This window comes from Chelmon rostratus, chromosome 13 (genome assembly GCF_017976325.1).
Source record: "Chelmon rostratus isolate fCheRos1 chromosome 13, fCheRos1.pri, whole genome shotgun sequence".
Classification (NCBI taxonomy): domain Eukaryota; kingdom Metazoa; phylum Chordata; class Actinopteri; order Chaetodontiformes; family Chaetodontidae; genus Chelmon; species Chelmon rostratus.
In genome coordinates, this window is record NC_055670.1 from 13,253,936 (window position 1) to 13,279,069 (window position 25,134).

At 41.8% G+C, this 25,134-nt stretch overlaps 2 protein-coding genes across 3 annotated transcripts in view; both read right to left on the reverse strand.

The window, feature by feature from the left end:
- The window catches only part of myo3b (myosin IIIB), a 64,568-nt gene extending 51,144 nt beyond the window's left edge, over positions 1 to 13,424 (reverse strand). The window contains exons 1-9 of the mRNA XM_041951066.1: positions 13,418 to 13,424; positions 13,246 to 13,282; positions 7,419 to 7,602; positions 6,195 to 6,215; positions 5,366 to 5,500; positions 3,641 to 3,745; positions 3,269 to 3,368; positions 2,529 to 2,605; positions 1,674 to 1,819 (exon numbers count right to left, since the gene is read on the reverse strand). Coding sequence (XP_041807000.1) covers positions 1,674 to 1,819; positions 2,529 to 2,605; positions 3,269 to 3,368; positions 3,641 to 3,745; positions 5,366 to 5,500; positions 6,195 to 6,215; positions 7,419 to 7,602; positions 13,246 to 13,282; positions 13,418 to 13,424 — 812 coding nt within the window. The remainder of the gene's footprint in view (positions 1 to 1,673; positions 1,820 to 2,528; positions 2,606 to 3,268; positions 3,369 to 3,640; positions 3,746 to 5,365; positions 5,501 to 6,194; positions 6,216 to 7,418; positions 7,603 to 13,245; positions 13,283 to 13,417) is intronic.
- Positions 13,425 to 15,080: 1,656 nt separating this feature from the next.
- Positions 15,081 to 25,134, reverse strand: part of ubr3 (ubiquitin protein ligase E3 component n-recognin 3) — a 43,181-nt gene continuing 33,127 nt past the window's right edge. For both annotated transcript variants that reach the window (XM_041950648.1, XM_041950646.1), the window contains 8 exons: positions 23,786 to 23,886; positions 22,482 to 22,606; positions 19,752 to 19,859; positions 19,390 to 19,515; positions 18,965 to 19,144; positions 17,670 to 17,879; positions 17,429 to 17,568; positions 15,081 to 17,053 (listed from right to left, as the gene is read on the reverse strand). In XM_041950648.1, coding sequence (XP_041806582.1) covers positions 16,936 to 17,053; positions 17,429 to 17,568; positions 17,670 to 17,879; positions 18,965 to 19,144; positions 19,390 to 19,515; positions 19,752 to 19,859; positions 22,482 to 22,606; positions 23,786 to 23,886 — 1,108 coding nt within the window. In that variant the 3' untranslated portion in view covers positions 15,081 to 16,935. The remainder of the gene's footprint in view (positions 17,054 to 17,428; positions 17,569 to 17,669; positions 17,880 to 18,964; positions 19,145 to 19,389; positions 19,516 to 19,751; positions 19,860 to 22,481; positions 22,607 to 23,785; positions 23,887 to 25,134) is intronic.

Consider the following 25,134-nt stretch of genomic DNA (forward strand, 5'->3'; position numbering starts at 1 on the left):
TATAACAACCACAACTGGGGGGTATTTTTATTGTATATTGAACACGATGTATTGTATAATGTTTACTATCTAGATGCGTTTCAGAGAAGAGGGATGATAAAGTGGATGATACACTCAAGATTAACTACATGACAGTGAACCCTTTAGCCTGGAAACCCATTACTGTGTGCAATTGTAAAATATCAGAATGATGAAAATGCTTGTTGCATATTTTAGTGCTTGTATGGTTTAATAAAACATGTAGTACCCAAGGACAATACTTCAGAAAAGGCTCCTCTGGTAATGGTTTGTGACGTTTTAAACAGAGAAAATCCAGAACTTTGCAATCATCAAAACCGCCGAAGATAAATCTCTCTGATTTCACCATGAATCACTCCCAGCGCCGCTAAAGACCCAAAGGTGAAGCACGTTTCCCTATTTGTAAAGTAATTCATACAGGAGTCATAATTTACGCCACGTTTCCTCCTGATTTTTGTCCGCCGCGCTGCAGTGATGGGGAAAATATATTCGAGATAAATGACATGTTAACAGAATGATTTCATGGTTCGACACATTTGCTTTGATTTATAACACAACCCTCAAGCCTTTACGGTCCCAGTTCATCCCAAAAGGGCAAAATATCTATTTTGATTGAAACAGAGATGGAGGAATGTCAGCTAAAGATATGTGTCCAATTCTATCAACATCCTAGTTATCCCCAAAGTCAAAGAGTGTTAGGAATCTGCAGCAGTGAAACCGGATTGGACACTGACATGGGCCATGCATATGCCCCCTCTTATTACGGCTGCTGTTTGATAAGGAAACATGCTTGACGCTTGACAGAAACCACTCATCACGTTCCAGGTTGCTCTTTTTTTTTAAATTTTCCCAAACACATCTGCTTACATCTGCTTCACCAAAATAGTGACGTGTTCTGTGCACGCCTGAGAAAAAAAAAGCTAATTCTGAATTAGTAGCATTCAATTTACCGAGGCATCCCGCTCTGAGCTGTCCTTGCCTTTGTAATTATTGTAAATTCTGGTTGAATTTGGTGCTGATGAAATGCTGCGTTAGCTCCATAATTCCTGCCACACAAGCTATCCATATTCCTCCACTGGCTTGGCAGGGAGGAGATAACATTGTGACGGGGAGGAGGTGACAGCCTCATCTCAATGTGAATGGAGCTAATCACCAATGCAAATTGCAATCAGAAGGGCATATCTCCACCTAACTGAGAGATAATTGCGCGATTGTGCTGATAACAAAAGGTCAACCGCGTATAGCCACCACGCTCTCAAATGATCATCAGACGCACACTGTCTCCAGCAGTGAATATTTTTACAGATTGAATCACTGCATTAATTTTAAGGCCAAACACTACCACATTTTTCGATGATGACGATTTTAAAAACTGATTATACAGCAGATGCTCGCATTCGGATTAGTAAGATGAAAATGCAACTGCGGCACGGATCAAACTGCAAATACACAGTTTAACTCCTCTCTGAATTTCAACCCATAACAAAAATAAATCAATTTGTCGAGAGAGCCACTGTTATTTTTCCTCTTCTCATCACCTCTACTGTCAAATGCAGTTTGCCATTGTCCTCCTGACATAATGGAAAGCAGTATTTGAGGGTCCTTGTGTGGGCAGCCTCCAGCTGTGTGGTGGGAGCGCCCTCTAGTGGACTCACCGCGGGATCTTGAAGAGGGCTTTAACAGGATGCATCTCAGCCAGCGGGGGATCTCCGTCTGCCAGCTCGATGGCTGTGATGCCGAGCGACCACACATCACAGCGGGCGTCGTACGAGTAGTCATACTGCTGTTCACAGGCTATGACCTGGCAATGTAACACAACAATGACCATCTGAGCAACTCATTTAGACTGTTACTGTGTCCTAAAATCTGTTTTACTCAGTGCACATGAGGAAATCTGCCAGCTAGGGATGATTAATTCACTTTTTACTTGATCAAGTGTTTCCATCTCTTGAAATAAAGCACTTTATTAATATCACCTTATAGGAATTGACGTAATTTGGAAATTATGATCAAAAGGATCATAAAGCTGAATTTACGTCCATGTTATAGCCCCCACTTACTGCCTAAAATCTGGCAAAGTCAAAAACATCTATATTTATGGACTATTTAAACACTGAAAGGTAGGTCAGTTCAGCTGCCGGTGGTATGAGACTCTCTTTCCACAGTCAATAATTATAACTGACACAACATTTTACTGCAGAGTTTATTCTAATTGCCTCTGGGGTCCCTCCCTACCAGCCCAATCACCACACCTCATTTCTGCCAAGGAGTGAGCCGAGGGGCCCCAGGCTCCCAGCTATTAACCTTGAGGCGACCTCAAGAGCTGCACCCGTGGAGGGGAATACACAATGACACCGGGGAGAGTCTCGCAGAAATAGCCGAGCCTCTCTCCCTCTCTCTTTGTGGCACATATAACAGACTTTGTTCATTTAAAATGTTCCATTAGGCACTAAAACAAGTGTGCTATTCACTGCCGCATGTGTGTGTTAACTGAAGCGTTGGACTCTGACCTCGGGAGCCATCCAAAATGGAGTCCCGACTGACGTGTTCCTCCGCAATCGCGCACTGGTCAGTTGAGCTGAAACACCTAGAAAAAGATAAAAAAACCCCAAACATTTAAACTCCTCTTCCAGTACTTGATATTCACATATCAGTATGTTTATCAGTCTGAATTTTCTAAGGATGAAAACACAATTTATGGTAGAGACTAAAATGCTTGAATTAATCAATAAATCCTGGCATATAATTTATTGTGGCATCGTGCCAAGCAGTAATAATAATGGGCTATAATCATTTCAAATTATGTAGGACAGATTTTTATCAGCATGAGTCCACTTCATCTCCGTGACACAGAGGACATAAACATGCCTAGGGGTGACGCAAAGCCATTTGCCATAACAGCTTTCTTTTAATATGCAAAGGATCAAATAATGCAATTTAAATGAGCAATAATAGCCTTGGGTTAAGGCTACGGTCCATGAAATAAAAAGATGTTATGGTGAGCAAGGGACTAAAGTGTGGAACACGTAAAAGGGTTTATCCCGCACTTGCGTTCGCCTTCACAAACAATGTTGCGGGGCTGGGCTGCTGACACTTGCCACACATCAGTCAAATACTGAAAATGACTCATTTCTCTAACAACGCACTTCAAAAAGAAGATAAAGCTGAGACACAATTCTCAGAGCTTGATGCAGCCGTCTCTTTCTACAGGCCATGAATTGGTTAAATTGCCCCTTTCAAAGACCATTACCAAAGTCAACCAGTTTGACTCCTCCCTCAGTTGTCAGGAGGATGTTGTTGCCTTTGACGTCACGATGGATGATCCGGTTGTTGTGCAAATGCTGGAGACCCTTTTAAGTTAGAGGACGGAAAACACAAGGCGCTCGGCATGAATCACCATCACATTGTTAGTCATTTGTCATTAGTATAAATTAGAATATGATGCATCAAAGGTTGAGGAGTACAAACTATATAAAGGAACCCCCACAGCTGTTCAGATGGAGAGACGTTCATTACCGCCCGCCACACTTCCCCTGCTGAAAATAAATCCCCAGCAAGCTCTCCGCGTGTTTGCATCCCACCTCCTCCCGAACATTAGCAGCTTTGCAGTGGGCCATCTTACCAACAGGGCGCTGTATAAGATGTATGAGATAACGGGCTCCTGCAGACGCTGGCCTCGGATGAGCAGGCCTTTGATGAGTTCTGTGACAGAGCCGCCGTTGCACAGCTGGGAGGGAGACAGAGAAACTCCAGTGACTCGTCCATCACTCACCGCTCCAGATTATGATTCATGGGGAGAGTGAGCCCACACACACCAGTCAGGGGGAAGCAATGCAGCATCACATGGCAGCATGATACCATCAACATTCATGCAGGTGGGTTGCTGTGACAAACTGAGGCCCATTTTAATACAACATTAGTATTAAAGGGCTTCATTTAAATCACTAAGTTTTAAATATTCTTGGGCTCATGGACAGAAAACCCAGATCAGGGTGTAAAGCAAGAATTAAAAGCTGCCCCATTGATTTGTCTTGTAAATAAACACTTATCTATATGGAGGGCAGCCGTGGCCTAGAGGTTGGAGAAGCGGTTCAATTCCCCCCACCGGACTGGCAGAGAAACTTGGGTGTGGTGGAGTATCCACTCCCCCTCCCCCCCACTAGCTGGCTGATGTGCCCTTGAGCAAGGCACTTAACCCCCCAATATGCTCCCCGGGCTGCCTGATGCAGCAGCCCACTGCTCCTGTGTGTCTCACTGCAGTTGCATGTGCATGTGTGTGTTTCAGTAAATCAGTGATGGGTGAAATGCAGAGAATAATTTCCCAGTTTGGTATTAATAAAGTGAATTAAATTTAAATTAAAAAATGGCCTCATGAGGTCTTTACAAACACACAATTTTTTATTTTTTTTTACATTTTGAAATCACCTGCTTGATTGTGTTTGTGCTACTGAAACAGCTGACAAAAATAAAACACGAACTCGCTCATCAAAGCATTACTCTCTATAGCTAGCCTATCAGTCACACACGCTGTGTTCATTTTAAGTAATTTCTTGTTGTTAGGGGGTTATTTGGCTTTTTTTTCTGGACAATCCAATCAGCAGAAATACGTTGATTAAAAGTGTTTCTGTAAGTCGACTTAAAACAACCTATGACAAAGTGTGTCAACCTCAAATGAGTGTGTTGTCATTTTTCTACACGGGTGTAGCTAGCTATGAAAGAAGATCAGGGCCATTCTGATTGGTCAACTGTGGAAAACAGCGACCAATTGGCACAACACCAGATCTGTGTGATGAGCTGAACCATCAGAGATGTGGCCAGTGTTCAGCGGTCTGGTGCTAGGCTACAACACCTATAGCCAAAACTCCACAGGGCTCTTAAAGGAAGAGTTTGACATTTTGAGAAATACGCTTAACTTAACTGTTTTCTTGCAGATTTAGTCGATGAGAAGCCAACAGCTGGTTAGCTAGCTGAGCACAAAGACTGAGAAAACAGGGGGACAGCTACCAGCTAGCATGGCTCTGTCCAAATGTATACGTTTTTACCAGCTAGCTATTTTCCCAGTTTCCAATCTTTATGCTAAGATAAGCTAACTGGCTGCTGGCAAAGCTTCATAGGCTATATGAGAGAGGTATCAATCTTCTCATCAAACTCTCAGCAGGAAACCAAATAACTTAATTTACTAAAATGTCAAACAATTTTTTTCAAGTGAACTACAAAACTATTAGCATTGACAGACTGTTAGCATTAAAGCACTACACTGTAGTTTGTAAGGAGATGCACCTGGGAAAACCGGCTAACTGTGGGCCTGCACCGATGCAGAGACTGGCACACAACATAAAGAGCTCACCTCAAGTACCAGCCAAAGTTGTCCACCTGACAAGTTGTCTGACTTGTAGAACATGCCGTAAAACTTCACCACATTAGGGTGGTTGGACAGGGACCTCAAGATGTTGTATTCCGCCTCAATCTCCTCATCCACGTCCTTCAAACAACGAGAGGAAACAGGCAAAGTTGTAACAAGGAATTGCTAGAGATGCAGCAATGCAAAAGAGAAGCAGATAACACAAACACAGTGAAATGCAATAAAAATAACATTTATACCTAAATATCTCAGGGTGTGTGTCATTCTAAGGTTGACTACAATTAGACTCCTACAGACAGGGTTGTAACTCAGTAACAGAAGAAAGGGACGAGACCGGGTGCTAAACTATTTCTGGAAGTGCTTTTCTATCAAAGTAAATCTCAGAGGAAGCGAAGAGCAACAGTCACAGAGGCAGAATTTCTCTTCCTGAATGTCTGAGTGATAGTGTCAGCGGTCTAATCAGGGAGAGGGATGAGAGAGCAGGCAGCTTCATCTTCACGGCCATCAGGGGAGCATCATGGTGGATAGCACTGCCAGGACGGGGATTGTTCCATTGACACAATCACGGGAACGCCTCAGAGCGGGGCTCGCTGGCACAAAGCCGTGCCAATGCAGTTTACAGCGAGCTTATCACACAGGCATATGAACGGATGTACAGAGAGGATACAGCCGGCGCGGGAGCTACACTACAAAGGTGAGGGTGTGTTAGACTTAGCATGACAGGAAAAAAATGGAAAGGGGAGACGTTGATATGTATCACTGGAGCACGTACAAGTACAACTGCATCAAGATGGAGAAAGTAGTGGCAACTTACTCTGTTTGAATGGCTCACATGCTGAGACAAGTCGCACAGTTATAAAGAAAAACACAATGGTTTTAGTCTTTGCTTTTCGCCTCTGTCACAATATTATGAGTTCTCGCAGCCATGAAAAAACTGTCAAAATGAATGGTTGTGAGGCCCTCCCTCACCAACACGAACAATAAAAACTTAAAGTGAAGGGGGGGGCACACAGACTGATGTCAGATCAGTGTTGGAATGATATAATTTAGCCAGCAGAACAGTACACACACTGTCTCACAACTGTCCATCAAGTTTTCCATCAATTTAACTACATTTTAAGCACTTTTATTAATTTCGCTTTTATATAACATGTATATTTATACAGCGTTGACTGGCCAAGCATACATGATGAGTCACAAACAGACTCAAAAAACAAGAGACAAGCTTAATAAAGGCAGTTACACGTAAGTAAAGGACACTTATTGAGATTAGCCTTTAGTCTTTTGTCTTAGTAGTAGTAGTATTTTGATTTTAGGTGATTTTGCACTAACAAAAAGTCTTTAAAACAGTGACATAACCACTGGCAGATTATTTTACCCATGTTGTCAAGTCACCGGCAGCTAGAAACTGCTTAGGCAGCTCAAAGCAGAAGACACAACATAGATGCAAAAGTAGGACAATAATATCAAAACAGCTCATGCTCACATTTACTAATAAGCACTGAACACAACGCACAATTAATAATGTTGATGGACAGTAATCGTAAATCAATAGCTGATATATTGTGGTTTGGACCAAAATGTTGAATTGATGGACTGATCCTGATGTTGCCGTCCATAGAGCTACACTGCGAGCTTGGCTAAAAAATTCAGACATGTTTTTCTTTTTGTGTCCACAGTCTATTCTAGGCCAAAAGGGTTGGAAACCATTGGATTAAATTAGTTTCTGGATGCCCTGATTGATTATATAAACTACATTAGATGAACACACTGTATAATGAAGCTCTAGCTGGTTCTACATCATCCAGCTCTTCTCCCACTACAGTTGGGGTCAGTTCAAACAGCTTCTGGGATCTGCAAGGTGGTGGTCATGATGCTGTCAAGCAAAGATGCAGCTTTTTTTGCACAGAGACAGTATATCGCAGTATATCTGCACGTGAATCAGTCAGCCTGAACAGATACTGTGTGTGGACCCTGATGGTTTATATAACAAACAGGCAACTGATAACAGACGACATGCAGCAGCAATTTGACTTACATTGATCGGGTCCAGCACTTTCACTGCTGCCTGACTCCCATCCTTCTTGTTGGTCACTCTGTAGACTTTGCCATACGTTCCTTTACCGATGGTCTCCACTATATCCCAGTTACCTGACGGGTCTCCCAGGTTCTCCATGCCAATCATGCTGGACTTGTAAGGATACAGTCCATACAGTGACCTCCTAGAGGATAAACAGAGTATCAGCTGCAGCATGTTATGGTGGAAGAAACTTCACAAAATAGAGATTGTTTTTGTATGAATGACAAAGCCAAAATAAGAAATGAATTCTCACTTGAAATACTTCTGCAGTGTGTGGAAACTTAATAGAAACTAAGACAAAAGTTAATCATTGTCTAATATCTCACACTTCCTCCTACAAAAGACAAACACAGTGTACCTGTGTAGACATCACAGAGAAGAAAATAATTAAAAGGGAAAAGTATGAACTGTGTAGAGCTGTGCATGCACAGCACAGAGCGGTGCGTTTATTCCCAAAGGCCTTCTCATTCAGCTCGGTGAAATGACTATATCCGCCCAGGGAGCCACTTAAGAGGTTTAAAGCAGCAGAAATCAAAGCAAAAACAAAGCAGACAGCTGTAGGTGGAGACGAAAGTACTCTACTTACATGGCAAGTGTTATTTTCTTCTGACTCATCGGGGCTGAGAAAAATTACAACTAAAGTGTCTCTGGCGATCATAATATAACAGCACCAATAGCGGCAGCAATTGTTTCCTCAAGAGGACGGGCCACGAGTGGCACTTCACAGAGACACTGAATTAGCTCTCTCTACGGGGACCTTGTCACTGCCCACTAAGAAGTGCAATCTCCTCAAGATCAATTGGATTGGAGAGAGATTAACTTGACGAGTGCCGTCCTGAATGACCAGTGAACTGGCACCACACCTCCACACGACGTACTTTGTGACATGATTATTATGCAAAGTGTTTTATATTGCATGTCGTCAACCTGCTATAACGACTAATGATCAACAGCGTAGAGCTCGATATGAATCACCCTTTACGTCTACGAGTGATGCTTCTGGGACCAAATGCAACATGTAAGGCCAACGATGCAAAGCAGCGAGTGTCAAAACATCTGAGACAGAACAACACGATGGATTGGGAACTGATGTTGCCATGTTCGGAGACATGTATCCTATTTTTGCAAAATGACACAAATTCCAAGATCCAAACATGATGGAGAGGGATGTTTGTGTACGACTGCTCCACCCGTCATGAACGTGTTGTGCACCTCCGAGGGCGCGTGACCCTGAGGGAGCCAAGTCGAGATCAGCAGATTGATGCGAAAAGCGTGAATGATGTTCAACCCTCGGGAGCTGCGGCAAGTCAAGACGTGAGGACAGATTTATGAATTGTTGTGCATGCAGGCTGAGCAATGAGCACCCAGGTAGAGATGAGACGGATACACCACTGTTCTGTGATGTTCAAACATGCAGCACCGAGATCCGACTGATATCCTTCACGGTGTCCTTCAGGGAGCTGCACGTGATAGCACCCGCCAAGGTACCTTTTAGAATTGTGCATTTTTATAACACACATTAACTAAGAATTACACAAGGTGAGTACTGGATGACTTACCTATGAGCGCCGTTTCATCTCCAGTCTAATAATCCATCAATGATTGCTCTGAAGCTAATCGTCCATCTTAAACTCTCTGTGAATAATGTATCCCACCTTCCCTATTAATCAACAAGATCCAAACCTGTTTACTTGCCATTTATAACTGTCGCTCTGTTTTGTAACATGTGCCTCATCTGCTCTGCTTCTACACTGTGCTTTGAACACATCACCGGTCACCTGTCACCAAGACGCCTTCGCCAACTTTTGTAACAGACGGCTCACGTTCCTCCACGGCAGCTTTGACGGCAGGCTGCAGCAGATACCTGCCCTAAAATATTAACGTTTTCCTGCGACTTATAAACAGAAGTTCGAGCCTCGGGTGTGCAGCTTCTGATCGCGTGAGACTGGTTATTATTTGGTGACTTACTGTTAAGCGTTTCAGTTTCAGTGGCTAAAGTTTGATGGTGGGCAAGTGTAGAAAGGAAAGAGCTGTTAAAGCAAAACAAAACACAACTAGACTTAATCATATTGTGCATCAGTGAACATGACTTTAGCTTACACAGCACAATTAATGTCATCTACAGTTAGAAAAAACTTCATAAAGTTTGCATCTATCAAACAGGGACAAATGTGGTCACACACTCATTTGCATCTCTTCATTATTCAAAACAGTTTTCAAAGATCAATACAGGTCAGATCATAAAGCCAAAAGTGACACATACCTGTTCCTGTGAAAGTGTTTGTCTCTGCCGCACACCAAAACGCTCCAGACTAATTCACGTTATCTACAGGGATTAATAATTCACCGGTATTCTGCAACCTGATCTGCGGCACTGTTAAATATTCAGGCGGCAGATGTATCCACTCATAATGGTGGCTGATATGAAGCATCTCGTGTTGCACACGGGTTACCAGGAAGTTCACGGTAGTTGCTAGGTCACATGGTTTGCTGTCTGCCTCCCCCGTGAACATAATGTTCTTTTCACCTCCAGCTGTTTGTACTTCATCTGACTGCTTCATCTTAGCTTGTTATATACAAGTGACAACAACGCAACGAGCATCTCTGCAGCTTCACGCTGGTGCAAGCTCCAGTGGGTACGTTGTGGTGATTCCACTGACGACAGTCTGTCTATAATGTCGATACAAGTCCAGAGCTGCGCAGAGTCAATAATCCATCTTCCTTAACAATATACAGTATCTATATCCACAAAGCAGAGCCCTCATGCTGACTAAAAAACAAGGCATTATTCCACCTGACAAAGCCACAACACTGGATGCTGCTGTTGCCATGAGTTTAAAGCCCCGGGGATCTAATGAAGAGAAAGATGGTCACACCGGCTGCAAAGAGCTTTAATATCAGCAGAACTTGCTCCAAGAAAAGCTCAAATTTTCATGCATCTTTTAAAGCTGTGCTTCCTAAACTTTTTTTTTTCATGCCCCCTTTTGGAAGCCAAACAAATTTCCACCCCAGCACCCTCCTTGGTACATCAATAATTTACTAACTTGTTTCAATGATGTGGAATCTAGAAACAAAAGGATTATTATTTTTTTTACGCTCAAAAGGCTCTCCAGCTGTATATTGACACCAGAGCAGTGTTTCCAAACATGTGGACCAGAAACCTCTGACGAGGTCCATGCATGATGTTCTGGTTATTTTTTAAATATTTGGTCGAATCCTTGCATTTTTTTTTTGCCCCTTGTTGATTATTGGATAATCTTCCTCCTCCAGATCTTTAAAAGTGATCGAAAAGGACTATTAATCTTTGGCTGACCTGGTCATAATGTGTATGTATATGCAACCTGTAAAGAGGGGTAGCAAGGGGCCAAAGCATCGTTTAAACAAACAAAACTAGAATTACCGCCTCATGGCTGCCTCCGCCAACCAATCAAGTCGCCAGGTGAAGTCATAGTGATCTTGACCTTTGACCCTTGACCACCAAAATTCAATCATTTCATCCTTGAGTCCATGTGAACGTTTGCCAGATTTGAAGAAATTCCCCCAAGACCTTCCTCAGATATCGCACTGACGAGGATGGGAAGGACAGACGGACAACCTGAAAACATGGCTGCCGCCAGCACGGAGGAAGGAAAAGTTTGGGAACTAAAGTAGACGAGCTTGGTCATTTTTTTTCTTGACCTAGCCTCGCTAGAATCAGAGCACTCGTTTGTTTATTGCTCCCAGATGATTCAACTTAAGTTGCCCTCCACATTTTTCTCATTGGTCTCTGTGGGCCCCCAGTTTGGGAACCACTGTTTTAATGTAACCTATAATACATAACTGAGCAGATTTTAAGCAGAGTGTTAAATAACTGCGCTGTTTCATGTCATGAATTTTCCTTCAATTGTACACCTGATGTCTTGTCTTGTCGCCACAAAGCAAAGATAAAACCCAAATCTGGCTCTTTTAGCTGAACAGGACGAACGTCACTGCTGCTTTAGAACAGGACACCACTGGTCCTGTCCGGCTACGCTCAGGTTACCCTTTGTTTACCATTCTGTGTCTGCTCACCTCAAAAGGGGACATCGCATCTGCCATGTAAAAGCTGGCGAGGGCCTCTATGAGACACTGTCAAATAGCTTCTACAAAATCATCAAACTGCATGTAAAAACTGGGATATTTGTATGGTGACTTGTTGCTTCATGGTAATAGAAAACGCAGATGCTTTTTGAGCTAAGTAATATGCCCCCCAAACCTTTGCATTTACAGTGCATCTACATAATTCCCAGTTTCAGCAATGGTTGGAGGTGGTAACAGCTTTAGATGATGTGAACAGCTGCAGCACAGGCTTCGTCTTTGTCACCAGAAACAGTGTAAAGTAAAAGTGAGTAATCTAATTTTCTGCTTCCATCAAACTCACACAATCCCACCCTCTCTGGTGAAAGCCTTACGGGAACTCCACTTAGTAAACCCTTCGGTAAGTCTGTGGACAGAAAAAAAAAACCTCTGAACTATAATCCCTTTTAAGGGGATATGAAGAGGCTTTGCAGTAAACCTCCAGCAGCCACGAGCCAGGCTAAAAGCACTGTGCCCTTTCTCTCACCCTAGACGACCAAAGCCTCACGCGACCAGGAACAAACACTGTTTTTTTTCTTAATTTTAAACCCCCCCTAAGATTTAGCAGTGCGCCTGCATGATTAATAATCTCCAAGTGACAACGCTGGATACGCAAAACATCAACCTAATTAACAAGAAGGCAGCATCGTCATGAAAACCTGAACCACGGTCAGGAATGATTCTCTGTCATCACCACTGTATCACAGCTGTTTCTGCAGCCACAGGGATACGATGCAGCGTGATACTGTAGGGTGCAGTGCAAAGAGTAAATACGACAACACTAAGTGAATGTTAGGAATTAAAGCAGACTAAGGTTGAATTATCTGAATCATATTCTAAGAATGATGTGTATCACAAAACTGGGGCATACAGCCACCTCATATTGGTTTAATTTTCAATGTTTATCACTGAATGATGCAATAGATTCCCTTAATTTTATCTTTTAATCCAATTTAATTTTATTACTTCAGCTCTGCTAAACTGTATTAAACATGTTAGCCAATTTTGATTACTGTCAAACTTTGGAATACATTGAATGTCTCTAACAGAAATGTCAATTGCAGTTAACCTTACTTGTTTTCAACAGTAACATACTGGATGTTAGACGGCTAAACCTACAATCGATTGAAATATTTCATGCTTGATCTGATGAAAAAGAACTAAGTTTGTGGTTGATAGAGAACAGAACAACTAAATGAACAGACTGAAAAACAATCACACTCATCGTTTGCCTTTATGAATGCAGGTAAAAAGACTTCTCTAAAAAATAATTTGTACTTGTCATTTGAAATACTGACTTCTGCATAAATGGCTGCTTTTTCCTCATTGCAAGCAGTATTGGCAAAATGACCATTGACTGTTTTAATGAGAATTAATTAGTTTGACAGCCTCACTTGATAATGGCCATTGTGTTTTGAAATGCAACAACTATTAAAATTCACTGATAAACACAGAGTTTTGATGCTGTTTTCATATTTGACACGGGTGAGTTAATTTCGTGAGCTACCTGAGATCTTAAGGAGTACAACAGAATTTTGCAAAATGAAATCTGGGCCAAATCAACTGTAAAATACTTTTGTATAGTCACCCATTCCATGACATGTTTAGAAAATCTGGAAACGCCAAACAAATACTGTCAGTGAACGCCACATTCTCTGCAGGCCTCCAGATGAGGAAACATGAGTCCTACCTTGACTTTGCTGCCTCCGCACTTCCATCTCTGAAATCTGCAAAACAGGGGAAACTTTTTCAGACATCAGCTGATCACTGCTGTTGTTTCCATCCACAAAGACATTACAGGAGACAAGTGTCGCATAAACCTCAATGTATTGGCTCTAACTTATTCTTGACGTGCAGCTTACCGTCCATAGCAACATATCCGAACTGATTTCCCTGTTTACTCAGTGAAGGGTTTTAATTATTAACAGTAGACACCTGAGCATGCTGTCCTGCAGACCACAAGCTCCGAGCTGACCAGTATCACCTCATGCTGCCTTCAATGGCCTATTCATCGCTCTGCAGCAGCAGTGTACCTACCTGGGCAGGATGGAAATGAGGGACTGTGCGGTGATGCTCGCCGCGGCAGCGCCTATCGCACCAACATCCCTCAGCATCAAAGCTGTCGCACAGCCTCGCCGGTTTAACCCGGATGAAATTCCTCCGCTGGACCATACCGCAGCGTTTTCTCTCTGTCTAATTGGCGGAAAAAGAGGAGCTTTGTGCGGCCGCTGGTCATTAACCAGAGGGCCTCCCTCGTTTACGAGACTTCAACCCAGTTATCCTGAAAATGCTCAGTCACATGGCGTGGAGGTTTCTGTCTGGTGCTCTGCAACACAGCGCATACAGAAATCACCAACTGAGCTCACTTGTGCGCAATTTTGTGATTGAGTTACTCGTGAAGCTGATTTTCTTTCTTCACTTTCAGCTGCAAATGACAAACCATGAAGAAAATGAGAAAGACTGACCACCAGGTCTCCTCCAGCTGCCCTGCACTGATGTTTCACAGGGCTCAGCTGCGTTTCAAAAAAATATCCTGCAATTTTTCCCACATGCTGCATTCCAGCACGTAAAGTCACACGACTCGTTCAAAAGGTCACAGGACCGGTCTGAGGAGGTTTCATCATGTGATGAGCGCCAGTGAACTGAGACCCCTGGTGGACAGTTAGAGGTGGACGTCGGGTCTGTATCCCTTCAGCCAGGTTTTCCTCATTACAGGACAAAAGCACGGTGGCCCTGAGGGTCAAAACACAGCATGTCGCTGCGTTTTCTGAAATATCTTTGTGTTTTGACCCTCAGGGCCACCGTACAAGAGACTGTTACAAAAAGCAACATGTGATCTCTGTGGGGCTGAGCTGACAGCATCAGTGGACAGGGTGTAACTAAGTAGTTTTACTCCAGTACTGCACTTATGTACAAATCTGAGGTATTTGTACTTGAGCACTTCGTATTCAGTCCACTTTCTACTCCCATTACAATGCAGGAGAATGATAAAAATACAGGATTTTTTTTTTACTTCAATACACACACTACTACATTGAGCACATGACAAGTCTATAAAATGCTTTGTTATGACATTAAACACCCAAAAGTTTATACAATTACAGCTGAAACCATTAGTGGACTAATCAATTGGCAGAAAATTAGCTACTTTGATAATTGTTTATTTTTCATATGAAAACATTTCATGTTCCAGCTTCACAAATTATTCAGTATTAAAATAGTTTTAAAGATAACTGACAATGAGCCCCATCTCAGCCAACTACAACAGTTAAGTCCTGCTTTTAAATCAAAGCATGAGTAATAATTTAATGATATAATATATAAATGTATAACACAGGGGACATTTTATGCATACTTAAGTAAAGTAACTGAATACTTCCTCCACCACTGGTTTTAATATTTGACAAAAGCAGCTATGACATCGCTGCTTTCATATGGTGCACAGGGGAGTAAACAAGGTAATTCAATGTCCTGCTCAAAGACAAAACTGGCAACAAAAAAACAAAAAGACACAAGTCAGTGTGATTATATTTTATTCACATATGTTACATTTTGCATTAAATGTCCAAGTCATACTTTCTGGTCAAACTCAGAAAGTTTGAGTCAGCACCTACAGTAATGTACTGTATTCTCTCTTCATTCATACAGGAGAACACACAAGAGCTTTCAGTTACAATTTACACCCATTACTCGTTGGCTATTTGGTTGCGGTCATTTACAAAGTGGGTACTGCAAAATAAGGAAGAGAGGAGAAACTCAGTAAACAGAGAAGCAGCATGCATGAATTTAAGAGGAAGTTTTTCAAGCGTCAACACGCACCTCAAAACTTCCTCGGCGCAGCACGATGTGGCTCAGCATTTGAAGACCAGATATCAGCAGTATGCCGTTCATCACTCGGAAAAAAATAACAACAATCTTGCAGGCACAACTGGATAAATTTCCTCTCTTCCAGATAAAAAAGATGATAATCAGAAAATTAAGTAGCTAAGACACTTAAATAATGGTGGTTTAAAGGATGTCATGCACAGTGTATAACGGATACTCAAGTCTGATAATCTTGTAATGCTGGAATGCAACTATAAATCACAACTAGATGATGCATGAGGAGGGATAGTCATCACAATAAATGTTCTATACTGCAGTTAGGACTCGACGATGAACAGCATAAAGGGAAAAAGTTTTTTCTGACAGCACAGAGGGGAGGAAGAGTTTTGGTATCTCTTCTTAAAAATAACTTATATTTCATTGAGTTTCATATCTTGAGAGAAAACTTTGACAGGACCAATGTAGTATTTCTGCTCTCGTACGGTGCTCAGCTTTGCCGATGTAGCCAGACACCATACCTGTGCAATGACATTTCCTTCCCTTACAAAAGTATGCTACTTAAATTCCATGTTTGTCTTCAGGGTGTTGTGGAGCAATGACAATAAATCTTAAATCATTCACTGACCAGTTGATGCTTTAGCTGTTGTAGAATATTTGACTCTTTTTCAGAACCAACCAAAAACAAAAAGCGCAGATAGGGCAGGACTACGACAACTGTAGTGAGCGTAATGAGGTGACCGCATACCCCCTTAAACATTAAAGTGAGTTTGAGTCAACATTCCCAGCCATCTATCATAAACTCAAAGCACAACCTTAGAAAAAAATCTTCACAAAAGTTAAAATTACTTACTTGAACAATGAGCAGCAGCATTTATTTAAATATCTAAAACTTCTTTTAAACAGCAAAAAACAAAACAAAAAAATATTCCTGAGGATGGATTGCAACTAGACCCATAAAGAGAGCCTTTGCTTGTTTGCAAAAAAACTCTAGTGTGTTGATGGGTGGACTTGTCCTGCCTACCATCACATGTCAGCAGACAATGAGTGCACATTGCAATAACATCGCTACACTCATCAGGAGCTTGAAACTCATGCCAGCACAGCAGAGCACATTGCGATAAATAAAAGGGATATGCATTAACATCGTCATAAATGGTGCAAAAGGTAACCAAACTTTGCAGGGATATTCAGCACATGAGAAATATATATTTTTGAACCCAAATAAATACGACAGGCTTCAAAAGCCCGTTCCGAACCAATTGAATTTCTGGGCAAAGTTGTGCTTTTTACTCATGATCTCATCGAATTCTGTTTTTTCCCTGTTGAAAACCACACAATAAATCACTTAAACACACACACGTGTTAATCTTTAGGCATGATTGTACACCAAACTTCACATAAACCAAGGCTGTGGCAGCAATACCCTCACTGGATGTTTGTGTTTATCACGGTAAGAGTTCCCAAATATTTTATCGAGGCAGACACATAAGCCAGGGAAAAAAAAAAAAAATCTTTTCCGTCATGGGTTGCTGTTTTCAGTGGACTTGGGAAGATCTTAGAGTCCATTGTAGTGAGGGCCCCAACGCTTATTGATGTGATCAAAGGTGTGTGAAACCCACTGTTGCTCCAACACTCGATACCTCTCTTCACATAAGAAGAGAGGCTTACCACGGCTGGAGAAAGGCCAGAGGGGAAAACAGGAGTGAGAGCTGTGTTTGTTTTCTCTGCAGCAACAAGTATTTAAAAAAAGAGCTCTCCCAAGTTCATACGAGATCCTAATTCAAAGAGGGCTTCGAGCATGTTGTGTGTTTGCACCTGGAAAAAGTCTGTATGCACGCTAGAAAAATATGTTATGATAACTCTGTGTGCTGTTGATGTTCGCTGTGAGTTAAGTACATTGATTTCTTATGCAGTATCTGCAAAACAGTGTGTAATGACAATTAGAATAGATAGATAGTGTATATAATAAATATTTAGAATGTAACTGGGACACAGCACAGGAGTATTCAAATGTTTAAACTGTATTAAGTTATGTAAACGTGTCATACCGTAAATCGCGGTCCTCCTCTCCGTGGGCGTCAAGGTAAACAGAACCCCACAGGCAGAAACGATGTCCACGGATGATGATGATGACTGAGGCATTAATCAGAAGAAAGATGCCTGTAGCTGCACCACAATGTTGGGAGTGCTGCAAGTGACAAAACAGCAAAAAAAAATATGTATATATTAACAAATAATTTTGCGAGGAAGTAGGTTGTGTTAACCCTCATGAGGTGCTGTGAAACTTACCAAAACACATTCACAGGTACCCTGCTGTTTGCAGCACACGCCTTTGAGACAGACGAAGGCGCCACAAACAAGGCAGAGCGCAGGGTCTTTTGGCACCTTTTTGCAGGCAGTGCAGGCCTTCCTGTGATAGTACTGGAAGATGATATTGTAGTTGTCGGGTAGCTGGAGAAGGCGGGGGGCTGCCCACTGAGGATCCTGGACAAGCAAGGTCTTCAGAGGCGAGGAAAGACAGTAGGTAAAATATACAGTATTGAGACCATGAATTTAACATGCACTACAGTCATTGAGGTATTCTGTCCTCCAACTATTGCTGAAATTTTTAGTTCCTTTATCATAAAACTCATCAGCTTTATTATCAGTGAGACTGACCCCTCACAAACTATAACATTTGTAAAACTGTGAAAAACACAAGGCCTCAACTTTCCTAGTTTTTATGACGTCCTTCAGCTGCAAGATGTAATAATAAATAATGTCATATGTTCAGTATTAGAAACCGAATTGAAATGCAAGACACTATTTTCATCAAATGATGTACAACATCCAAGGTTACTACAATACTGAGTGACGAGGGCAGGAGACACATGGCGAGTTATTGCTGTCACTCTCCTCAGAGACACCTTGTCAACCAAGGCTGAAACTAATTTCAGAGTGTCAATAGCACTTGAGTTACATGAATCATTTATAGGACATCGAGTTCAGAATACACGGTTTGAATATTTCATTGCTCGGAGACTATTTCAACTATTTCTTCTGAACTTCAAAGCCATTTTAAACTCAGCTTCTCATGCGCAAATATGCTGATATTTTCTGAATTCAAACCGTTGTGCACACTGAAATCCACCAGGAAGAATTACTATAATCCTTCTGAACAGTAACTCAGCTATTACCTGAATGTAAGAGGTACATTTTATTTATTTAGAATTCAGATAACAAAAAAAAAAAAAAAAAACACACATGGATGGACTAACTGCTAAAAAGGAGTTGTCCCAATTTCTTTAGAAGTGTCTGGAAGTCTCTGGTATATACACTACCTGCTGTCTTTTGTATGAATCATGGGTAATAAGGCTTTAAATATTGATAAGGCGACATAATGATCCTTATCAAGACCATTAATACATGACAAAAATATGTGAGCTGGATATTTAAGTATAGCAACAGAGCTGGCAGGGTTGAAATGTAGAATAACGATAATAATAAGAAGAATAAAATGCAGTGAGTTTTAAAGGAAGATTCTTGATGTATAGCACTGTCATAACACACATGTATATCATACAGTCTGAAATTCACATGCATACCAATGATTGCTCAGCCTGCATCTGAGAGAGCCCTGTGACCTCAGCACACCACTGGGACACCAAGTCAAAAGTGCTGACCACCCACTGCAGACACGAAGCACTGTGCACAATGCTGGGAGGCTGAGGGGCCGACGGCAAGAGCCCCAAACACACAGCCAAGGACGAGAACTCCTCCTCCTCCTGAAAACACACAAACAAGAAAACAGCCGGTGAGGTCGCCCTCTTTGCTCTCACTCACACCTGTGATTCGTGCAGAAGCCAAAGGATCTAAACTCCAGTGCACCAATGTATCGAAACGCCTCATGTTGCATTTATTGGGACGTTTCTCATTGTGAGAAACTGAACAATAACGCTCAAAAAATGAGCACGGATACACGGGTAGGGTAGTTTCAGCTGATAGGATGAAAACTTGTGATGAAACATACCAGGCAGCCTGCTAGAGTGTCTCCGTATAGGTGATGCTGCAGCAGGCAGGAGAGGCGAAGGAAGGGCAGGCAGAACTGCTGCAGGCTGAACTCGATAGACTGTGGGGACCACACGCTGGAGATCAGCTGGAGAGGGAAACAACAGTAACACCTGATCAATAGCCGGCCGAAAGCTTGCTGATAATACTGTGATGTATATCTCCCCTGGAGATTAGTTGAGATATTAGACCACCGTCTCTCAGGGTAATGGCCAATTCATTGTTTGAGAGAGAGTGAAAGAGAGCAGAACAAAAGGGGAGAGGGAGAGCCGTCCTGAAAGCAGCAATGTTTTGAAGAGCTCCACAATCATTTCAGTGACTCACCATCGGTGTTTCTTCAGCATTCACCTTGTAGACACTCTTGTCCTTAGAGAGCTCAGTGATAACATGACTGAGCAGCGCTTCAAAAGATTTCTCAGCATTTGCAGCATTCTGTGGCAGAGAATCAAAATGCAGAATGTCAAATATATGTAATAACATGTGTAAAAAGGCCAAGATTTTCCCTTAAATGTAGCCTATGATCTCCTCTGACGGTTGATAGACATAAGCTTCATCCTGTTTGATTAATTAAGGGGAGAACATTAAACCAAAATCTTTTTTAGCTGGCTTAATGTGCAGCATCAAAAAGCCTTTGTCTATTTTTGGAGGGGTGGAACAACTCTTGTGCACCTGCAAAATGATGCATTAATATAAACTCTAAATCATAATGCTTGATAGATTTGCATTTTCAGTTTCTAAATTAGCCCCTCATCCTGGACGGCATGTGTGGATTTACTGCCAGGAAGAATTAACGAGCGGCCTAACTCCTAAATAAAAATGATCACACGACTCTTCAAGTTTTTAAAAAGTCCATAGACAATGAAACATCTAACATACAGATAGGGGACAAAGAAAAAAACAGCAGTCCAGTGTCTTGTGTATTCATTGGCTCAGACCTCTGGATTGTTGCCCACATTTTTTCTGTGTTACAAATAGGCCATTTTTCCACAGTAGGTAAAACCGACCACTCAGAGCTTTGAAGGGCTTAAGAATGGGGGCCTGATCTGCCTGTGGCAGAGCCAGAGAAACAGCCTCACCCATTACACAAAGACAGAAAAACATGACAAGAGTGAATACGATTTAAGCAGATGTTGTAAGTTGACTTCCAGAACTCCTCAATCAGCATATTTCTTCAATCATCCTGATAAACGATAACTGCTCATAGCAACAGCAATCGAAGCTTCTCTATCAACCTAAATCACATCAGCAGGATGTGTGAGTCACTTACAACTGATTAGTTAGAAGCAAAGAGAAAACAAAGCACCCCCTTTCCTAACAAGAAATTGGTCAACATGAACACAATGTCAGGCAGAACAGTGAAGATAAACAAAATGATAACTCAGTCTGACTATCGGGCAAGCTTTAATGTGCCTTGGCATCGATTCTATAAGTCTCTTGAACTCAGCTGGAGGGATGAACGCCTTTCTCCCAAAACACATCCCCTTATTTGGTGGCTAACACAAGGTCCAAAATCTCCCATAGGTGTACAACTGAGATCTGCAACTATGAAGGCCACAACAAATGATTCACATCACTTTCATACTCAAAGCAAATACTCAATACTTAATTAGTCACTCAAATCATTTCACAGATGGATAGCTGCCTTTTCTTGTGGAGAACATGTATCATAGCCTGTAGGGCTTGACTGATGAGATGAACGACCTTCAACAAAGGACAAAAACACAAAAAAGACAAAATGGCCATGACATTATCCATCTAATGTAAATTTTGAAGTATATGGATGTCACACATTAGAATATATATATTTCAGGATCCTAGTCACAAGTATAAAATGTGTTGCACTGTAGAATATAATGAGTTATGTACAATAAGCAGAAGACAATAATTCCTTTCTTACAATATAACATCTGATAAGAGGTAGAGAAATTACTGACTGTGAGTCCTGATAAAAATTCAACTGGTCTGGCTAGCATCTTATATAGAGGAGAAGCTGCAAGCGTTTATCAAGCTGAAGGTAGAAGAATTTAAAACAGCAGTCTTATCTCGTCTGCTGTCCTTTGTCATAGATTTATAGGGGAGGAGTTTCAAGTCCATGGATTTCCTTCCTCTAGGCTCTGATCTTTGTTCAGACTGCATATTTTACAACAACTTCAATTTAATTAAAATGGCGTTCGACCAAATATGGATGCCGTCCTCATTGTGGATTTGAAATCCATCTTAATGACAGCTTGTGAGTGCCTGCACTACTGTTCATGACAGTGCGGTAGGAAGATACTAATCCACACCTCCATTATGGATGGAAACGCCCTAAAGGGGAGGCTTTCAGCTATTTGTCTTTAGACATTCAAGCCAGCTACTCACTAATACAGATTTAATAGACTGAAGACAGATAGCCAATTAATGCAACACTCTCCAGCAATCACACTTTTCCAGATAATGAAGATCGATACTGTCAACTGTGGGAATCACGTAAATGAAACCGGAAAGTGCTCAATTAATCTCAATACTAAGTCATACCACACAATTGTTTCCTGTTGTTGTGGACTGGTTCTAGGGAACAATCAAAACATACAACTAGTTCAACGAGCACAGGATGCAAATAGACGTTTAACACCCTTTGAAAATGAAGGTTTTCCTAACATTTCAGCAGTGCTGTAGGTTTTGTGTTGTCAAGCTGGGCCATTGGTCTTTTTTTGATCAATGATTTATGAAGTTTAACATTATGATTAAGGAGGATGTATTGACTACAGAGGCCCACGGAAGCAATCCACACAAGAACCTGAGGAAAGCCAACAAATCAGCAACAACAAGTACCAAATCTGAACCAATTCAAGAAATAGGTACAAATAAATATTAATACATATGAAGTCATGGCCAGCATATCTGATCACTTTTGGAGAGGTCACAAGCTCAGGTGACCTGTTTTCCTGATCTCTGAGAAAGAACAGGACAAAAGACCTACTGTATGCTTGGCACTAGGAAACAAATGAGGCAATTTTGGCACCAGCATTTCATTATAAATCTCAAGCCACTGTAACATGATATCACTTTTACCTTCTTGAGTGCTCCAGCTGTGCTCCAGGCCTGCCTTTCTTCTGGGCTGAACTTGGATGAGAGTGCAGCCAGAGCCTGTGTGAACTGCAGGTTGTACAGCATCTTCACCAAACAAGAAAAGTGCTCTATGCAGGGAGAGGAAGAAGACAGAGGGGAAAAGTGAGCCTGATAAATAGTTCTAAGAATGAATTCATAACACTACTTCAATGTGTGAGCATGGTGTTTTGAATTAAAATGAGATCTTGCATAATAAAATTGCCAGTTCCAGAGGGTTAACAGCTATTCACAGGGACATTGTATTTGGTTTCTCAGTTCTGCACAGAGGGCTTCACTGAACAGTGTGCAGGATAATTAGCAGTGTTTCAGGTGGAAAATGTAGCCTGAAGGATATTTAAGTTTGGTTTTAAGAACAACAAAGAGTGTGATTCGTTTTCTTGGACAGCAAAGGGCTGCTGACAGCCCCACTCTCCTGGTCACTGTGACAAGTGTCAGTACACACAATTAAAAGGCAGAGCTAAAAAAGGAGGCAGTCACATTATAGCAATCAGGTGCAAAGGACTCCTCAAGGACTTATCATGCCTCACCCTTTTTATCTGTTTGAACGCAGAGGTATTGTAACCCCATTTATTGTGCATCACTCAACCTGTTGTAAACATATTGCAAAATACAGTACACTCTCACTGTCTTACAGTTACTACATTTCTTATAATTATATAAATATCACAGACTGTAGCAATGACATGCTATGAAACACCATGACCTTCAGAACAATCTCATGACAAAACAAATTAAAAATCATGATTTATAAACGCTAACTGTCTGTATCGAACTACAGACAGCAGTAGACAACTGTAACTGTTTCAATCAAACGCTACACTAATACACAATAAATCCACTTCTTCCTATGTTCAGAAAGTCCTAACGGCCCCTGCCAGCGGTCAACCTAATTCAGTCATCAATGAAATGATCGCCCTGCTGCGACACGTCCCCCTTTAAACATGACCGCAGTGTGTTGGGACAGGTCTTTAGGTGGCCCTTTTAGTGAAGGGCTACGATGGAGGAGATGCAGCGTCAAGCCACAGATGAAGGGCACGCGAAGGAGGTGCAGCCCTCCCATCACCGGGGTCGTGTCTCTCTGATCCTCACAGCCAAATAACGGCACCAGGAGCACAGATAAGAGAGGTGAAATGCTTCTTTCCAGCACTCAGCCCTGATTACTACTGATAATGGGCTGTCCTTGTGGAGCAGCACTGAGAGACTCCCCACTCTCTTGTGGTATCATCATGCAGACGTAGGAACGGTACCTTTTCGCAGCGGCTGTGGCATTGTTAGCACAAAGATAATCAGGAGGGATGGGACATCTCGAAACAGCATGGGTACCTCAGGTCTCTCTTCTTCAAAGCCACTGCAAACATGCGAAAGAGCTTTTCATTAATCAGAAGTACTGTACATATTGGGTCCCATGTCAAACAGCTATTGTGATAGGGAAAAACATCATAAGAAAAACATGTATGCATTTATAGCAGAAGAGATTAAAAAGCCTTGTGCTGCCACAGCAACAATCACACCAGCACTCCCTCTCTCTATACTTTCAGTGTAATGGATTTTATTCTTCCGTTGCAGTCAGCATGAATGGATACATGAATATCCAGTAAAACGCTGCACTGGAGTTGCGACTTAACGACACGTCAGTCAATCCTTGTGCACGATGAACTTCATATATCAGGCAGTAGAATTTGTTCTCGAAGAACTTAAATGATTTAACTGATGCAAAAATGTTTAAGTGAGTTCACTGTGATTGCCTGGTGTCCCCTGTGCCCACACTGGTTATTAAGGCTTCAACGGACAATTACTTTTTAAAATCCAACAGTGATGGAGGCTGTGAGAAACAGATATCAGACTTCTTTCTTGCCATTAGAACATCTTTAACCCGTGAGTCTCTTTGTCCTATCATGTGTGAATGACGACATGAGGATCATTTATGTGAGTATCACCTATGTCGGAATGCCAAAAAGCCATGATGAGGGCAACAATGTTACGTACTGCATGTCTGAAAGGGACTCTAAAAAGGTATGAGAGCAAAGGTCTTGCTGTGTATATGGTTTTAAATTTGTTTAACAAATAGTCGGCATGAAAACGTTCTTCCTTCCATTTCCCGACCACCGACTTCCTGAAAGCAGCCATGTTACATGTTCGTTCTGTGCCATCTCCATTTAAATGTCTTCTTTTCCGTTGACAATCCAGCGAGGCTCCACTCTTCTCTTGAAAGGCCTCGGGGGTTTTGAATTGGAGGAACTGCACTTAAAGAATAATACCTTCCATTACCAAAGCACTCACCAGTTAATTCCACTGTGCATTGAAGGAAAGCCTCAGAGGATGAAGCTTTCAACCCCGCTAAGACCACTGCACACAAACTAAACCTACACACTGTGAAATCTTCATACATTCCTCTTTGCTTTATTTAATAGACTTAAGGCAAGAGCAATGTTTTTAAACATCTCTCTCTGTCCTGTTTAACTAGGTCAGATCAGGTTGACTGCCTAAGGGTGTCAATGACAGTGCCCCCTCCTGAAACCCTAACAAAGTATTTTTAAACGCCAAATGGCTCCTCTGAGAATACTGTATGGCTGAGAGCACTTAAATAGTAACAGGT